The sequence below is a fragment of the Herpailurus yagouaroundi genome, unplaced genomic scaffold (assembly GCF_014898765.1).
Source record: "Herpailurus yagouaroundi ecotype Mexico unplaced genomic scaffold, PumYag 184, whole genome shotgun sequence".
NCBI classification, from domain to species: domain Eukaryota; kingdom Metazoa; phylum Chordata; class Mammalia; order Carnivora; family Felidae; genus Herpailurus; species Herpailurus yagouaroundi.
Window position 1 is genome coordinate 9,745,980 of NW_024412415.1, and position 18,789 is coordinate 9,764,768.

An 18,789-nucleotide genomic window follows, 5' to 3' on the forward strand; every position below is an offset into this window, starting at 1 on the left:
AGAGAGAGGGAGAGAGAGGGAGAGAGAGGGAGAGAGGGAGAGAGAGGAAGGGAGGGAGAGAGAATCCCAAAAGGGCTCCACAATGTCAGCATGGAGCCCAATGAGGGGCTTGAACTCACGTACTGTAAGGTCATGACCTGAGTGGAAGTAGGATGCTTAACCAACTGACCCACCCAGATGCCCCCCACTTTTTTTGTAATATAAATGGTCCCCAAGAGTAAGGATACTAAAAAACATGACAATGTGTGTCACTAAGAAAGTCTGTGCCACATCTAAACTCTTTTTAATGACCCCTAGGACTAAAGTTAAAAAGACCAAAAACATTCTCCCTGGATCCTCAAGAACTCTATGAAGTAGAGACAATATTCGAAGTAGAGAAAATATTTCAGGTATACATACCATCTGAAGCATCCCTTCAGTCCACAAGTTAGAATCTGTGTCAACTGCCCGCTCAAATATGGTCCTGAGAATGTACATCATGATATCACAATTGAGAAGGTTAACCACTTTGCTGAAAGCAGGGCAGAATTCAGGAGGTGGTGGTGGTGGTAATGCTAAAGTGAGTGGGAGATGGATGGCAGAAGAGACAAACAAGTACATTTTTATTTGGGTTATCCTACACGCGAAATTGCATATATCAAAATCATGGATTACATGCAAAACAACACATGATTTTTGTTACTTTTAAAGCACTGAATGCATCAATGTCAAGGGAAATATAAGTCACTATATCAGTCACCCAAAGTAAACTCCATTTGCTATAAATTTAAAAATTGTATCACCACTGATGTAAGCCATATCTTAATATGAGGACAAGAAATAAAGGGGTCTATGCACTTTCATTAGTTGCCCACTCTTAAAAAACAACAAAAACAAAAGTGAAAAACACTATACACTAGGCTGATACAAAACCACAGAAAATAGTCAAAATGAGTCAAATCAGAATCTCACTTTTTACCTTCATCTTTGTTTTCTTGTTTTCTCCTTTTCTTCTGCATATGTTCTGCCTATGTGTATATATATAAAAAAAAAAAAGTCTATCTTTAAATATACTGCTTGGCAAGCATGAAACAAATGGAATACTTTGAAGCAGGCAGGAAAGATCCAGGAGCCTACCAAAATATCTTATATACTGATGTATTAAAAATGTTACCTGGTGCCAGAAATAAAATGACTGTCCTAGGAAAAGCCACTGCAAAACAGATGAGTAACATCCCTCCTCAAGATTTTAGTTCCCATTCTTTCAGTCAACAATATTCATCTCGTGCCTATTATATTCAGGGCATTGTACTGCGGCCTGGAAATTATTCATTTTGTAAGGACGAGTCCAGACATCACCGTAAGTGGTCAAACTTAACATCACCCTTAATGGGACAAATACACATCATGTACCTGATTTGATACAATGTATTTTACCCCAAAACATTTAATTTGAATCTAATCATGAGAATACAATCGGATACATTCAGAATGCAGGATATTCTAAAAGACCACTAGCCTGTACTCTACCTGGCAATGGCATATTATAAAATGTCAATATTATGAGAGACAAAAAGGCAAAAACATCATCCTAAATTAAAGGAGATTACAGAAACATGACACCAAATAAAGTGCATGATCCTTGACTGAATCCTCCTCCCCATGAGACCGGGATAAAGGATATTTTTGGTAAATGAGAAAAATTTAAATACTGCCTGTATACTAGGTAACATTACTGATTCAATTTTAATTTCTTGGGTGAGATAATGGTCTCTATTAATGAGAAACAGTATAAAACTATAGAAAAAAAAAAAACGGGAAATTTCCGGCAGAGTTAGAAAGCATAAAGCATTTTAGGCTTATTTACTGAAGAGGATATCCTTTCCTACCTTGCTATGTTGCGTTTTGGAATAATGATAAAAGTACATATTGAAGTCTTTCAATGATTCATCTTTCAGTTCATAAACTCCATGGCCTGATACACCTGGTTTCCTAAACAGACAGAAAATACAGAGATGAACTGCAGGGTTCCTACAGTATACAATACTGACAAAATAAGAACCTAAACAGTAATTAAAACTCAAACTCTAGAAGAAATAATCATATCTCAATCAGCTTGCTTAAACTGAAATGAGAAATTTCATTCCAATAGTAAAACTAAAACCCTATACGGCAAGCTCAAAGTCCTGATAACAGCTCAGTTGTATTTCATAATTAAGAAATTTAAACAAATTTGAGCAAGTTTATTTGATATTTTACAGACCTGATCTCTGACTTATTTCGCTTAGCCTTATACTCTCTAGCTCCATCTATACTGTTGCAAATGTCAAGATTTCATTCTTTCTTAGGACTGAATCATGTTCCAGTGTATAATATATACCATGTCTTCTTCATCCATTCATCTGTCTATGGACACTTGGACTGCTTCCATAATTTGTCTACTGTAAATAATGCTGCAAGAAACATAGGGGTGCACGTATCCATTTGAATTAGTGTTTTTGTACTTTTTGGTAAATACCCAGTGTGCAATTACTAATTGTAGCATAGTTCTACTTTTAACCTTTTGAGGGACCTCCATACTGTTTACACAGTGGCTGTACCAGTTTGCATTGCTACCAACAGTGCAAGAGGGTTCCTTTTTCTCCATAACCTCACCAACACTTGCTGTTTCATCTGTTTTTTATGTTGGTCATTCTGACCATACTGTTTGATTACTATAGCTTTGTAGTATATCTTGAAATCAGGAATCAGGACACCTTCAGCTTTGTTTTTCTTTCTCAAGATTGCTCTGGGTATTTGGGGTCTTTTGTGGTTCCATACAACTTTTAGTATTATTTGCTCTAGTTTTGTGGAAAATGCTGTTGGTATTTTGACAGGGATTGCATTGAATCTATAGATTGGTTTGGATAATATGGAGATTTTAATAATATTAACTCTTTTAATCCATGAGCATGGAATATTTATTTGTTCATCTTCTATTTATTTCATCAGTCAAAAACTTAACTATTAATAGCCCACTACTGGCTAGGAACCTTACTAATAGCATAAATAGTCAATACATATTTTGTATGTTAAATGTATCATACACTGTATTCTCACAAAAAGCAAGCTAGCAAAAAGAAAATGTTAAGAAAACCATAAATGAGAAACTACATTAACAGTACTATACTGTACAAACTCCACGTGTAAGTGGACTCATGCTATTTGAACATGTTGAAGGGCCAAGTATACTTACTATTTAAGTCACTTAATATCATGAATGAGTATTTCTCATATACTTTCCAAAAATACTCATTTTTTAAAATTAACTAATTTTAATATAATTTATTGTCAAATTGGCTAACAAACAGTGTGTAAAGTGGGCTCTTGGTTTTTGGGATAGATTCCCATGGTTCACCGCTTACAGACAACACCCAGTACTCATCCTAACAAGTGCCCTGCTCAATGCCCATCACCCATTTCCCCTCTCCCCCACCCCAACCCACCCACAGTTTGTTCTCTGTATTTAAGAGTCTCTTATTGTTTGCCTCCCTTCCCCCATGGTCTTCTAGTAAGTTTCTTAACATCCACATATGCAAAAATACTCATTTTTTTCAACAAACACATTACTCAGTGCTTAACCATGTGCCCCTCATTTTCACCCTTTTTCATCTGTACTCCATTCTTGTTCTTAGAAGTTCAGGCAAGGACTTCAGAGCTTCTACAAATATCCAACGTACAATAGCAAAGATTGGTCTACTTCCCAAAATAAGCATAAATATTAAGTACTTACTTAAATGTGGCCACTTTGTTTATGACATTCTCTAAGCCAGTTTCATTATTTTCCTGTTGAAACAATATTTTTGTCATTTTTACCTTCATGCAATGACTTTTCCTTCTCTTACTGTGAACTGCAATACATTTCAAGAGCATTCCTGAAGTACTTTGTAAACAATAAAAAAAGATTAACTTCCAGTATAAAAATATTGGGTCTGAAACCAATTGTTTTGAGGAACCAATTTCTTAACAGAAATAAGATCTATAAATAAACTACTTAAGGAAGAAATTTTATCTAAATTTGCCCTCATATACATTTATGTATATAAACACACAAACACACACCCAGTAGTTCAAAGAAAAAGAGCTCAGGGTGCCTGGCTGGCTCAGTCAGTGAAGCATGTGACTCTTGATCTAGGGGTTGTGAATTCGAGCCCCAGGCTAGGTGTGGACATTACTTAAAAAAAAAGAAAAAGAGTTTTCCTTATTTATTATGTTCATCACCCACATCATTTAAGGACATGTCCATGCTGTACCAATACCTAAAACCAAGGTTATAAAATAAATGGAATCTACAGCCAAACACATGTAGATGTCCAAATGTAGTCTGGCTTCTGCATTATAATAATTTTCTGATTGGCCAGAACTTTTCCTTGATCGGGGAATTTTTTTTTTAATAAAGTCATTTAAAATCAGGATAAGAACATAGTTGAGATACAAAAGTAAGCATATAATAGTTTCGCAAAAATTGAGGCATTGAACCTCCTTTTAAAATAATGCACATAGTAGGGGGACTAGGTGGCTCTGTCACTTAAGCGTCTGACTCTTGATTCTGGCTCAGGTCATGATCCGATTTGTGAGTTCGGGCCCCGCATCTGGCTCTGTGCTGACACTGCAGAGCCTGCTTGAGATTCTTTCTCTCTCTGCCCCTCCTCCTGCTTGTGCTCCCTCTTTCTCTCTCTCAAAATAAATAAAATAAAATAAAATAATACACTTGGGATAAGCAATGAAGTTAGGGTATGCCTTAAAGCATTCTTCTTGCAAAGTATGATATATATATCACTAGTGCTGTATGAAATTATTTTACGTTATATAGTTATATATTTTTAAAATTGTGAATAGTCACTTATTTTAATACATATTAGAAAAAAAATCCAGAAACTAAACCTATTTCACTGATAGTATTGCTTAGAAAGATGCCAATAAAAATGTAAATTAATCTTAACATGTATTAATAATTATAAAATGGGTAGATGGATATGTAGAAATTATGAAGGTGATATGCCAAATGAGTCTGAGAATCAATTAACAATAAAACTGGAAAAAGGGGTACCTAAGTGGCTCAGTCAGTTAAACATCCACTTTAGCTCAGGTGATGATCTCGCAGTTTGTGAGTTCAAGCCCCACATCAGGCTCGACAGCTCAGAGCTTCGAACCTGCTTCACATTCTGTGTCTCCCTCTCTCTCTCTGCCCCTCCCTTGCTTGTACTTTCTCAAAAATAAACATTAAAAAAATTTAAAAACAAACAATAAAACTGGAAAAAGATACAATATTTTTTTAGGAAAACTGACCAACAGTCAAAATTTATCTCTATTCTATTTCTCTGGAAAACCTTGATAGATAAGTCCAATTCTCTTTTAAGAATCATTGTTCTAATTCATAATTAAATCTCAGAAGAAAAAATATGAGACCCATAATCTTTTTTATTTTTTTATTATCATTATTTTTTTAACATTTATTTTTGAGACAGAGAGAGACAGAGCATGAACGGGGAGGGTCAGAGAGAGGGAGACACAGAATCTGAAACAGGCTCCAGGCTCTGAGCTGTCAGCACAAAGCCCGACGCAGGGCTTGAACTCACGGACCGCGAGATCATGACCTGAGCCGAAATCGGACGCCCAACCGACTGAGCCAACCAGGCGCCCCGAGACCCATAATCTTTAGGACTATTACTTCAATCGTCAGCAAATACAAAAACTTAAATATCACCTGTGGCCATGAGACTGCACTCTGCAGACCTCCAGTTAGAGGCAACAGAGATACTAATGCAGGCTCACTGTGGGATAGAGGGGAAGACATCAAGCCTGGATGGGATTACCCAGCAGTCTAGAATGCTTCTATCTAACCTTCCTTTCTCCTTACTTTCACCTGGAATCAATTTTGCCTCACAGTCTGATGGCTCCCAAGCTTTTCCAAGCTTCCTCACCATTTTCTCTCATACGTACTGTTCCTAATAAATTCTTAAATGTTTTGTCTTAGACATCTGCTTCTCAGAAGATCCAGACTAATATACTACTCAAATAGTCTCAGTATTTCAAGGAGGCCCCTTTTCTCTGGAGAATTTTTATTTTGATGTAAGCAAAAGCCAAGAAGTTTCTTGCTCTAAGATGTTTTCCAAATAGCCATAATATTTCGAAAATGTTTCTTAATGCCCAGAAGTCCAGAATTATTAAAGTTTATACCACTAAAGAATGAATAGTTGTAGATCTGCAAAATTCATTAAATAAATTTTCCTAAAACTTCAAAGTAGTTTTGTTTCCAATTCCAAAAAAAGAAAAACAACAACAACAACAACAATGCTGGACTTACGTTCTCAGGTAAATTTTTGGCAATGGCACTATGTGGCATGGGTTCAATACAAAGCAAGTGAATAATTTCTCTCATTGTGACCTCTTCTTTGGTTACATTTCCCACGCCAGGTACATAACGCTCACCTAATACAAACAATGAAAAGAAAAAGTAAAACAATCAATTGTTTTCTATTTAAATCTCTTCTACCAGGAACACTTAATACACAGAATACTGCATTAACTCTATGAGAGAGGGACCAGAATTTGGACATATTCCTAAATCTGAACAAAAGTCTATTTGCTAAAAGACAGAGGAAGAAAAATGAAGAGATCCAAAGAACACAGGCCTTCTCTTAACCTACACACACACACACACACACACACACACACACACACACACACACACGTATACGTACACATACTCACACATTATAAACAAGGCCCCTCAATTAAATTAGCATGTGTTTCTAATACTAGAAAAAAGGCTGATGGCATTGAAAGACCACTGGCCATCAGTGAACAATAGCTTTTCTTTCAAGATCTTCCTTTATTTTGTCTATACTTGTTATTTAAGACAGAATAAGGTGAAAACCCACAAACAAGATATTAAATATGTTGTTATGGATTAAATGACAAAACAGTAATATGTATCAGGAATGACTGGTGTTGCTAAAATGCTCACATGACCATGTTTCCATTTTTCATCTCAATAAACTGCCAAACAGAGAGAGAAAATAGCTAAATCAACTATGGGAACTGGTGTTGAAAGCATCTAATTCCCATTGCCTTAAGAAGGCCTATGGTATCTGGCCTTATGTCACCACTGATTTGCAATATACAAACTCTTATGATATCTATAACAAAGTCATTACAAAGGCAGGAAACTTTTGCCTAAGAGATTTGATAAATTCTATAAATTAGCCAAAGAATGACTTTTGTGAAATGAATTCATTTCAAATAGATCATCCCTCTTAACATTTGTAAAGCACTTTATAACTTTCAATTTTTTCACCCTAAAACAGTATTCTCTAGAAATTTAGTGCTATAAGAAAGCTCAGAGATCACATAGATTACCTTCAAGTTTTACAAATCATGAATCTAAGACCCCAAAAATGTAAATGGCATGCTTCTGATAGTTAATATATTATAGATAATTCCTAAACAATCAATAATACAATATGTATTATAGACTATTATATAGTTAATATATAGTATTACATAGTTAACACTATATATTAACACATATATATTAATGATAATATATATTAAATATATATGATAGTATATATAAATAATATATACATTATATTAATGATTATACATATTAAATGATAATATATAAGTGATAATATATATCTAATTAATATATATTAATGATAATGAAAGTAATGAAGTTACTGTACTCAGGAATATAGCAGGTATTAACAAAAAATCAAATCACATAGGAGGAAAACCCAATAAATTTAAATAAACACAGTAATAGCAATAATAAAACAGTAAAAATATAAAATAGCAAAAATATAGTACTAGAAATTCTACACACACTATTCTAAGAACAAACATAAAAATTCTCAAGTTTTTATAATTTAATAAAGTATATCATCAATTTAAAAATCTTTTACACATTTACAACTCACTTTGCAATGGCAATGAAGTTCACCACACTTTCTGCTGAGACAAGCAGCCAGTCAGTAACTAACTTTCTGAAAACAAGTAAAATGAACCCATGTTTTCAGATTTAGCCAGGGGTAGAATCCTCACTAAGAACTAACAATAAAAAGCATGTTTGCTGCCATAAAGTAAGAAAAATAGCCAGAATGAGAAGTCAAGAACTTTTACTTAGCTCGTAAAATCAACAAAGTCTATAATACAGAACATTAAAAAAAAAAAAAACAACCAAAAAAGTATGGCCAATATTTACCCAAAGTAAAAAGAATGACACAATGAAAAAAAAATTTTTTTCTTACTAAGACCTATATTACTTTGAAATTTCACACATAAATACAATTTTTAGCACTCAATGTATAGGTATTTTTAATCTACATTTCTAACTAGGATAATTGTATTCCAGTAAAACAAGACCAAATAATTATAAATCAGGTATTGAAAAACAAAGATGTAACAGAACTGTGCTTTTTAAAAGCTAGGTTTCTAAACACATCAATCATATTAGTCACATTAATCTCTAATATTCTATGCTGTATTTGCGAGAAGAGTAAAATAATAAATTATAGTTTTTATTAATGCTCTCTCTGAAAACAACTCATAAGATTAATGTTTTAATCTTACCCACAATATAGATGAGGACTTGAAGCATTTCTTCTATTAATGTATTATATTGTTTAATCAAATCCTATTGAATCAAAAAAGAAAAAATTAGTTACAAAAGAACCAAAAGCCTTTATAAAACATACATTTCTGGATCAGACTCATGGTTCATGCAGTCCAGTACTTTCCTTCAGACTGCAGCAGAAAATCAGGTGAATAATTCCCTTTACTGACATCAAATTCCATAAGGTTCACAATACCTACCATATAATAAGAACTCAATACAAATATTATTTTCATTATCATTACCATATAGCCTTAAGTCAACAAACTAATTCTTATGACTTCCTTCTTACCTGGGTTGGTGGGACAGTGGCTTCAAATAACAGATACCAGTTCGTGAGAATACTCTTCCTTAACACCCCTCTTACTTAAGCAATGTATAGCAAAATGAGATACTCATTTTTCACCAAGTATAAAACATGACTAAAAATTAGCTTTGTATTTTGTATCCTATTCTTTGGTCCTTTGCAAGTAACTTCTAATTTGAAAGAATAAAATAACATGATTCATAAATTTAAAGTTCGTAGCAAATATGAAAGCAATGAAGATGTGACAAAACTACAAAGTACAACAAATTATAAGCTATGAAAAATGTAACAAATACAACAAGTGAAAAATATCCTTATTAAATAAGGAACTTTAACAGAAACTGAAAAAGGGGAAAGGGTTGGAAAGATAATTTACTATCAGAAAGGGGGAAAAAAGGCCAATAATCATGAAAACATGGTCAACCTCAATGCTCATTAAAGAACTACACCTACAAATAAAAGACCACCTTTCACCTATCACATCAACAAAGAGTAAAGATACTAGTGCCACTACAGAGGTACACACTGCTAAGGAGTGTAAATCTGAGTACCTCTTCTGAGAGCAATGTGACAATATGTATTAAGAGTCTTAAGAAAAAGCATACTGTTTTCTCCAGGTAATCCTCTTCTAAAAATTTATCTTAACAAAATAATTAGGCAAGTGTTTAAACCCTGAGGTACAGAGATGTTTATAAGACCAAAAAACTAGAAAACCTCTTCAGCAATTAGGGGATCAAAGTATAATGCAATTGTACAGCGCAATACTATATAGCCTTTAAAAATTATGATATAAAAAAAAGTGGTGGTATATTTATTTAAAACTATCACAACATCTCATTAAGCACAGAAAGCAAATAACCAAATAGCACATACAAAATGATCCAATTTTTGTTTTAAAAACAAACAAGACACCAAAACTTAGAAGGTGATCATTTCTAGGAGGCAGTCTTTCATGTGATTTTTCTTCTTTTATTAATCTAAACATTCTAACTTTTTGTAGAGTAAAAAGAATGTGCATATGTAGATATATGTGCATGTTATGTGTATATGTGTGATTTTTGGAAATACACATAAAGAAATAAAAATCCTAAATATGATTAAAATTGTTAACAAAAATACTTCCTTTGGAATTGATACACATGTCAGTTTCTGTTGCGTACCTGGTCTTTTGGGGATATAGTCTTGTTAAAAGCATCAGCAAGTTCATACCTCTGAAGTACCAGTAACAAGAACCTGTTGGGATCCATTAAAGATGCACCAATCTGTGGAAGAAACGCAGCATGACAGTTCCATGTGTATTAAATGAACAAACATTTGTCTCCAGTAGGACTGTCAGAAAGAGTATAAAGTAAGTCTGCAAAAGATAATGTAGTAATCCCTTCCATTTTTTATGATACCCTATTAAGTTTTAACGTGAGAAAAATTTAAGTAAATAAAGTTAAAAATAATTACTGTATCTTTTCTCTCCCTCTACAAGGGATCAAAGAAGGTTAAGACATAAGTATCCAAAGTAATTTCAATAGGTACCTGAAGCATAATGATATCTTTATCATACATTTCTTCTCTGCACTTAACATCTTGGTAGTAAAACACCTGTAAAATAAAAGATTGAAGTGGCATGAATTGTTTTATTTCAAACAGAATTCTTAACAAACACTATTCCTAAAACTTTCTCTAAACCAGAAACTCCAAGAACTCCTTAGTGGCAAAAAAAAAAAAAAAAAAAAAAAAGCTGTAAATCTATGAATCACTAAGGGATTCGTGAGATTTTAAAGTAAGGAAATATGGCATGAAAATACTTCCAAGTTTAAAATGCTCTATATTATTACTCTCTCAACATGTGCAACAAAAGAATTTATTTCCTCTGATTTAAAAATCCCCACTTCTATAAAAGTAAACTAATTTCTACAATCAATCATAACACGATTTTTCTCCCAAGTGGTATCTTTACAAGTCCAGTTTCCCCATCTTTTAGGAAAAGCACTTCTCTTTATTTGCTCTAGAACAGAGGGAAAAATTGTTAAAGTGGCCTTCTATTAAGAAAGGTGATGGGAAGACTATAGGTCTCCAGGTAAGGAAATCCTCATAATGTTAATGGGCACATTTCTACTGGCTATCACCTAATCTATCTACTCACTAGGAGAAATATCTACATGGTTACTAGAACTTTCATTTCTGAGTTCATATAAGAAAACATAAAGCAAATAGCAAAATCCAGAGACATAAGGCTAAATTATATAAGAGAAAAAAACCATCAGAAAATTAACACACTCACATTCACATGAATGTGAATAGGCCTTGCCATACCTGGCTAATGAGAGAGAGTCCATTTCTTCGCCACATTTCAGCAACAACCTGGGCAACCAACACCAGACAACGCAAAGGATATTCCACTAGTACCTCTACTTGAAAGTCCTCCTGAAAGAGATGAACAATTTCATTATTTTTCAGAGGGCTTGGATGTGTCTCAAAGTCATGACACTAGACATTCTTCAGTTTTCTCATCTGTAAAACGGATGGGCTTGAACGAGTTAACTCCAAGTTTTGGTGATTTAGATTTCAATGTACTTATATAGAAACCTAAAATTACTAAATGGGAATTATCCAGGTAGGTTTCAAAATTTTTCTTCCCTCTCATCAACCAAGAGGTGTTTAGAAATAGGGTATAAGTAAATCAGCCCTTAATAGAGTCACTTACAAAAGGCACAAATTCATGTAGTCTTGAAACGGCACCCAGCCTGCTTAAACGCACATGAAGACCTAAAGGTTAAAAAAAAAAAAAGAGAGAGAGAGAGAGAGAGAGAGAGAAATGAAAAAGCAATAAACCCAGTTAATTTATCCCTCATTAACTCAAGTTCAGAAACTTATGGTTTAAATACATATTTACTGAGTTTAGAAATGCAAACTTTTGACTTCTAATTTTAAAATACAGTATTAATGTATTTAAGATCCTACATAGTGCAAGGTGTGTTTACCCGTTATATAAAAATACTATGCTGCCTCTCAAGACATCCTTATTCTGTTCTTAACTAATCAAAAGAAATGAAAACTAATTTAAGTATTTCTTTTTGTAAAAATAGAAGTGATGTAAAATTACATCAATTATACCATGTGCAAAAACTAAAAATGAATAAAAAACCTAAACATAGGAGCTAAAACTGTAAAACTCTTAGAAAACAGGGAATAGACTTCATGACATTGGATTTGGCAATAATTTCAAAGGATACTATCAACAGAGTGAAAAGGCAATCCAAAGAATGGGAGAAAATATTTGCAGATCATATGTTTGATACATAGCTAATATCCAGAACATACAGAAAGCTCCAACAACTCAACAACAAAATATCTGATTAAAAAATACACAAAGGACTTGAATAGACATTTCTTCAAAGAAGATATAAACATGACTGGCAAGCACAGGAAAAGATGCTCAATAATCACTAATCATTGGAGAAATGCAAATCAAAACCACAATGAACTGGGGTGCCTGGGTGGCTCAGGTGGTTAAGCACCTGACTCTTAGCTTTGGCTCAGGTCATGATCTCATGGTTCATGGGTTCAAGCCCCACATCAGGTTCTGTGCTAACAGTGTGGAGCCTGCTTGGGATTCTCTCTCTCATTGTCCGTCCCTCCCAGGATTATGCTGTCTCTCTCAAAATAAATAAATGAACTTAAAACAACAACAACAACAACAAAAACAATGAACTACCACTTCACTCATTAGGATGGCTATTAAAAAAAACATACAGGAAAGAAGATGTGTTGGTGAGGATGCAGAAAAAAACAGAACCCTTGTACACTGCTGGTGGGAATGTAAAACGGTGCAGTTGCTATGAAAAAGAGTTTGGTGGTTCCTCAAAAAATTAAAAAGTAGAATTACTTTATGAACCAGCAATTGCACTTACGGTACATACATCAAAGAACTAAGAACAAGGACTCAAACAGATACCTGTACACTCATACTCACAAGCAACATTATTCACAACAGCCAAAAGGTAGAAGGAACCCAAGCATCCATTCGTAGGCAAATGGATAAGCAAAAGGTGGTATATACAAACTATGGAATATTATTCAGTCTTAACTAGGAGGGAAATTCTGACACATGCTACAATATGGGTAAACTAAGGATAGTGCACTAAGTGAAATAAGCCAGTTATAAAGGATATGTATATGATTTCAGTTAAGTGAGGTACTTATAGGGGTCAAGCATAGAGGTGGAAAGTAGAATGATGACTTCCAAAGACCGCAGGGAGTGGGGGATTGAGGAGTTATGCTGAACAGGTACAGAATTTCAGTTTGGGAAGATGAAACATATTCTGGAGATGGATGGTGGTTGATGACTGCAGAGCAATATGAATGTACTTAATGCCAGTGAACTATACATTTTAAAATGGTTCAAATGATAAATTTTGTTATATGTATATTTACCACAATTAAAAATATAAACGTAGAGGCATCTGGCTAGCTCAGTCAATAGAGCATGCAACTCTTGATCTCAGGGTTATGAGTTCAAGGAAGCATGGAGCTTCCTTATTTTCTAACTAACTAACCAAATAGAAATCTGCTATCAGCATTCTTCAAAAATAAATAAATACATACATACACTTACATACATAAAGTTATTTAAAAAAAAACCTGACAGGACCAATTTACATGGAAATGCAAATCAAAGAATGATTAAAGAGAATCGTACTTCTTTCTTTTAGTGGTGAAAGGAATAACAACAAAGATAACACACTGGTGTAATCTCACAGAGAAGAGGTTTAAAAACCAGTAACAATGTGTGTTAACTATACTTCAGTGAAAAAAAACCCACAAAAACCAGCAACAAGATTTTACCATATTTAAATTGGGGTGGGAGATGAGTTACCAAGTTAATCCTTCAGTGTATATTAAAAGGATTCATTAGTTGACCCAAATAACAAAAGGCCCAGGTAAACAAGCATCCCGAGATCAATGTTCTGGTGACAACTCTTTGAAGGACAGTGACAGTTCTTAACTGCAGTGTGATATGAATATGTTTGTACATAATGAGTACAGAACAAAAACAGAAATAGTTCTACTACTCTGAATATCTAAAAAACAAAGCTAATAGAAAGATGCAAAAAACAAACACTCACCAGCAAGAGTCCTGGAGAGTGGCAGATGTATGCTTACAAGATCTTCAGATACCTTGTATGACTTAGTTTCCAGAGTATGACCCCACAATTGTACTACTGTCTTGCTACTAGATATAAAACTTGTACTGCACCGCATCACAGCTTTGTGACACTCTTTATAAGCCACCAGTAAGAGTTCTTCCTAAAAGGAAATTAAAAATGTACACAGATTAACAAGTTATTTACTTTACCACACCATTCGATAAATATTTAGTAAATATAAGCACAAAATTGTTCCATGTATAGCACAGTTACTTCCACAGCATCTGCAAACTAGTTGGAAATATAAGACAGAGAGACAGACACACACACACACACACACACACACAATATCAAAGTAAAACATTTTAAGTACTATGTAAATTGTACAAACGAATTACTCTAAGAGGGAGGAAAAAGAATTACAAACAAATGGGAAGACATTATTTGTGAAAGCAGTTTTGAGTGGGGTCTAAAAGAATATGCAGAATTTATGGGGAAAAATGAGGTGACAGTGGTATAATAAGCAGAGATACAAGAGTAAACAGAGAAAAAAGGGGAAGTACAACTCTTGTGCAAGCAGTGTAAAGGAATAAACACTAGATAAATGAAAGGCTTTATGGATGAAATTAATGAGCAGTGCAGCTGGAAATATGCCTTGCCATCAGTATGGGAATATACTGATGGTGTCTGAAGTGTAACAATGTCAACATGCTGCTTCAAGAATAATTAATGGGTGTCAATGAAGATGACAGACTGGAGAGAGTGATGTTAGGAAACAAGGGAACCAACAGGAAGATTACTATGAAGTCTAAGTCTAAGGTGATAAGGGTCTTAACTAGGATGGGGGCAGTCAGGGAAAAAGAGAATGAACTCACAGGAAATAAGTTAGAATTGTAAAATAAACTTAGGCTAAGGAAAACTCACATCAGGGAGAGAGGAGTCAAACTCACTTTTCAAGACAGTGTTTTTCACAGTGATTTTATCCTGAGAAACAAATGCTATGGTCCAATAAATTTTGGGAATATTCCACTTAGAAATTAGCACACTGAATAATTTAAAGGGCTTGAGGGGCGCCTGGGTGGCTCAGTCAGTTAGGCATCCGACTTCAGTTCAGGTCATGATCTCGCAGTTCACAAGTCCAAGCCCCATGTCGGGCTCTGTGCTGACAGCTCAGAGCCTGGAGCCTGCTTCGGATTCTGTGTCTCCCCTTGTCTCTACTCCTCCCCTGCTGGCACTCTGTCTCTCTCCTCTCTCAAAAATAAATAACAACATTAAAAAAATTTTTTTTAACCATAAAGGGTTGGAAAAGTTCAGTGGCATTAGAAAGAAAAATCATACTTGATTTTGTTCAACCTAACATTTCTCAATCTTATGTGAACATAGAACTTTTTCCCCCTGAAAACTCTAACATCTAACACAGAGAATGCAGTGGCTCTGAGATTTTCTGTGTGGATGAATGTATGAATCATAGTGTCATTGTCTTGATATGGCATGAATCACAGCCATACGACTCTGAACGTACCCAATCTCATCTGAATCAGTGTCATTAATTGAAAAATGGAAGTCAAGAAGGGAAAATGTTAAGTTGAAGTAGAAAGAAATGATGACAAACCAATTTAATATATTCTGAATTTGAAATGTAAGTGTAAGATCTAAGCAGGAATGTCTAGCACACAAATAGAATACAATAGCTCCACAGTTTTAAATGAGGTGGTAGAAATGAAAGACCTGTAAGAAAGAGAATATTCAGAATGTATCATTTAGTAGTCAGAAGGAATTGGGAAAAAAAAAAAAAAGGCAATCAATGATTGAAATGTTGAATCAGTAACAGAAGTATTATAATAATGTAGACTTGTAAAAATCAAAGGGAAAGAAAGTTTCAAAAAGATTAGGTATTCAAGAGAAAACAATGCTACAGACATTTGCAGGAAAATGGGGACTTAGAGAAGACCCTCTGAATTTGGTTACTATAAAGATCCTCTGAATTTTTTTCAAAAAGCAGTTCCAATCAATTTGTAAGGGCAGAAGCCAGACCCTAAAGAAGTTTCAGAAGCTAGAGAGATGACAGCAAATATAGATGGCTGCAGAGGGTTTGGCAAATGTCAAGATGAGCAACACATACTCTGACCTCATCTCCAACAACTATGCATGCCTTCCATAAAGGTGATGGTTGCCAAAAAATATGTGCTCTGGCTAGTTGCTGGACAATATTTCCTGTCCTTATTGTTCCACAAAGCTACAGTGCTAGATTAAATTCTATCATGTCTGTATGACTGCCACTCTGAACCTGTGACCAACTGCTGGTGGGGAAGCAGAAGAGAGGAGGAAACAAGAGAGCTCACAGTTCACAGAGGTAGCAGAGACAAGGGGCTTTTACTCGTGTTGATGTTAAGGACAGGTGCGTCCTGTGTGTGTAGGCAAGTGAATCAAAGAATGGGAAATACCAGAGGAGACAACTGAGGAAGCCAACTCCAGGAAGAAGTAATGTAGCTCAGGACCAAGAGCCTAGGTAGAGACCCTAGTTTTAGAAAGAAAGGAATGAAAAGAAAGAGACCAATTGTGAAGACATAGAGAAACGTAGTGAATAGATTATGTCATGTCAGCAGCACAGAGAAACTAGGGAAAATGTAAGAATTTGACTCAGATAATGGTGATTTTCTCAAAACAGAAATAAATGAGGTCATCCTTCCCAAAAAGGGAATCTGGGGTAGGACTGTGTGTTTCAAGAGGATTATGGTCTCAAATTATTGTGTAAGGAGACACATTAGCTCTGTATTTGGAAATTAATATTCTTAATGGTTTAACATGTATAACAGAGCTCATGATTGCATAAATATCCACTATTCTCTACTACCAAAGTATTTTAAAGTCCATGTAGTCCTAATTTTCATATTATTAGTATTCATGTCCAAGGAAATAAATGAATACATAAATAAATAAATGTATTTTGTTGTATTGTTTTTAAACATTTTATTTATTTTTGAGAGAGAGAGTACCGGTTGGGGAGAGGCAGATAGAGAGGAATAGACACAGGATCCAAGGCAGGCTCTTCGTTGACAGCAGTGAGCCCAACGCGGGGCTCGAACTCACGAACTATGAGATCATGACCTGAGTCGAAGTTGGATGCTCAACCAAATGAGCCACCCAGGCACCTCTGTTGTATTTTTCAAACCCCACTATTCCCAGAGATAAATCAAACTACCATGGAGCACATTTTTAAATCAAACATAAAAAACTGGATTTTCTTCCTAAATTCAGTAAGACAAGTTCAAATACACAACTATTTAAATAATAAAATCTTATAGCAAGGAAGTCGCTACATAAAACCTTATTACTGATAATCATTAGAGCACCTAAAACCCACGGATCCTAGGGCACGTGGATGGCTTAGTCAATTGAGAGTCCAAGTCTTGATTTTGACTCAGGTCATGATCCCAGGGTCATGGGATCAAGCCCCATGTTGGGCTCCAAGATTTTCTCTCTCTCTCCCCTTTTCCCCAGCTCACACGCTCTCTCTTTCTAAAAAAAAAGCACTGATCTTACTAACAAATTTTACTTACATCACAAGCACACCACTCTTGGAACATGAGTAAAATATTCTTCAATTGCATCTGTATAGCAATGGCAGCCTCCCAGTCAGGATCCACTTCTATGTGTTGCCCAACCTGTCTTCTGATTTCTTCCATTCCCTATAAGAAAAGAGTGATTACACACACACACACACACACACACACACACACACACACACACACAAACTCTCCCTCTCTCTATATATATATATGCATATTACACACATAGGCCCTTTTTCTTTGCTCTTCTACTGTCAAAATATGAAATTGTCAGAATTTATAATCATATATGCATAGCTTTTTAACATGGCTATTATACAAGGTCAGAATGCATGGGTTCAAATCCCAGCTCTGTCACTTTCTAGCTGCGTGACCCTGGTCAAATTATTTCTAGACTTCAATTCCCTTATATGTAAAATGAAGATAATAACAGTAACTACCTCATAAGATTGCTACGATCTCAGGAGAGATAATGCATGTAAAGTGCTTACTACCATATCACAATCAATAAACATTACTGGTAATAGCAGTAGTTAACTGAAGTATATAGAATTATACCTATTAAATATCTATTAAAGCAGGATCAGTAAAGCAGTGTTTAAATTTTATTTCTACTTTGCTAGATATAGTCTTCCTTACATAACAACCACAATTTGCTTAAAAGAAACAAAAACTGGGGCTAAATTTTTAATATTTATCTTACTGATGAATAGAAATATCATACCTGCATACAGGTAAGAATCTTCAAAAAAGACCGAAAACCTTCAAGGAACTGCATTCTTAATCTTTCTGTCCATACTGTAGGTTTGCTGATCAGGATATACCTATCATTTCAAAAGACAAAGAAATATTTCACTTCCCCATTTTGTGATAATTTTAAGATTTTCAGGGCTAAAGACAATGTTGATTCATCAAAACTATGGATTCTGATTTCTTAAAGTAACAAGAAGCTCTGGGCAGAGCTAGAATTATACAGCAAAATGCGAAGGCTCTAGAGAGGCATATATCAAAGCTAAGCCTGACTTCTCAGAAGTTAGTCTACTTAAGTGAACTTAGAAGCAACCTAGCCTGTCACACCTGGACAGCCACAGTACAGATTTTCCAGGAGCTTAAAATGTGTTATTTTCCCCTTCT

The 18,789-nt window shown here is 34.7% G+C and overlaps 1 protein-coding gene across 2 annotated transcripts in view; it reads right to left on the minus strand.

Annotated features, from left to right (window-relative positions):
• The window catches only part of UBR1 (ubiquitin protein ligase E3 component n-recognin 1), a 135,670-nt gene that overhangs the window by 53,725 nt on the left and 63,156 nt on the right, over positions 1-18,789 (minus strand). For both annotated transcript variants that reach the window (XR_005795793.1, XM_040492444.1), the window contains exons 13-25: positions 18,380-18,479; positions 17,647-17,775; positions 14,066-14,246; positions 11,644-11,705; positions 11,253-11,363; positions 10,473-10,538; positions 10,106-10,207; positions 8,596-8,659; positions 6,326-6,450; positions 3,752-3,804; positions 1,869-1,971; positions 959-1,007; positions 400-554 (exon numbers count right to left, since the gene is read on the minus strand). Coding sequence is in view for 1 of the 2 variants with exons in the window: in XM_040492444.1 (XP_040348378.1) it covers positions 400-554; positions 959-1,007; positions 1,869-1,971; positions 3,752-3,804; positions 6,326-6,450; positions 8,596-8,659; positions 10,106-10,207; positions 10,473-10,538; positions 11,253-11,363; positions 11,644-11,705; positions 14,066-14,246; positions 17,647-17,775; positions 18,380-18,479 (1,300 nt within the window). In the remaining variant the exon portion in view is untranslated. The remainder of the gene's footprint in view (positions 1-399; positions 555-958; positions 1,008-1,868; positions 1,972-3,751; positions 3,805-6,325; positions 6,451-8,595; positions 8,660-10,105; positions 10,208-10,472; positions 10,539-11,252; positions 11,364-11,643; positions 11,706-14,065; positions 14,247-17,646; positions 17,776-18,379; positions 18,480-18,789) is intronic.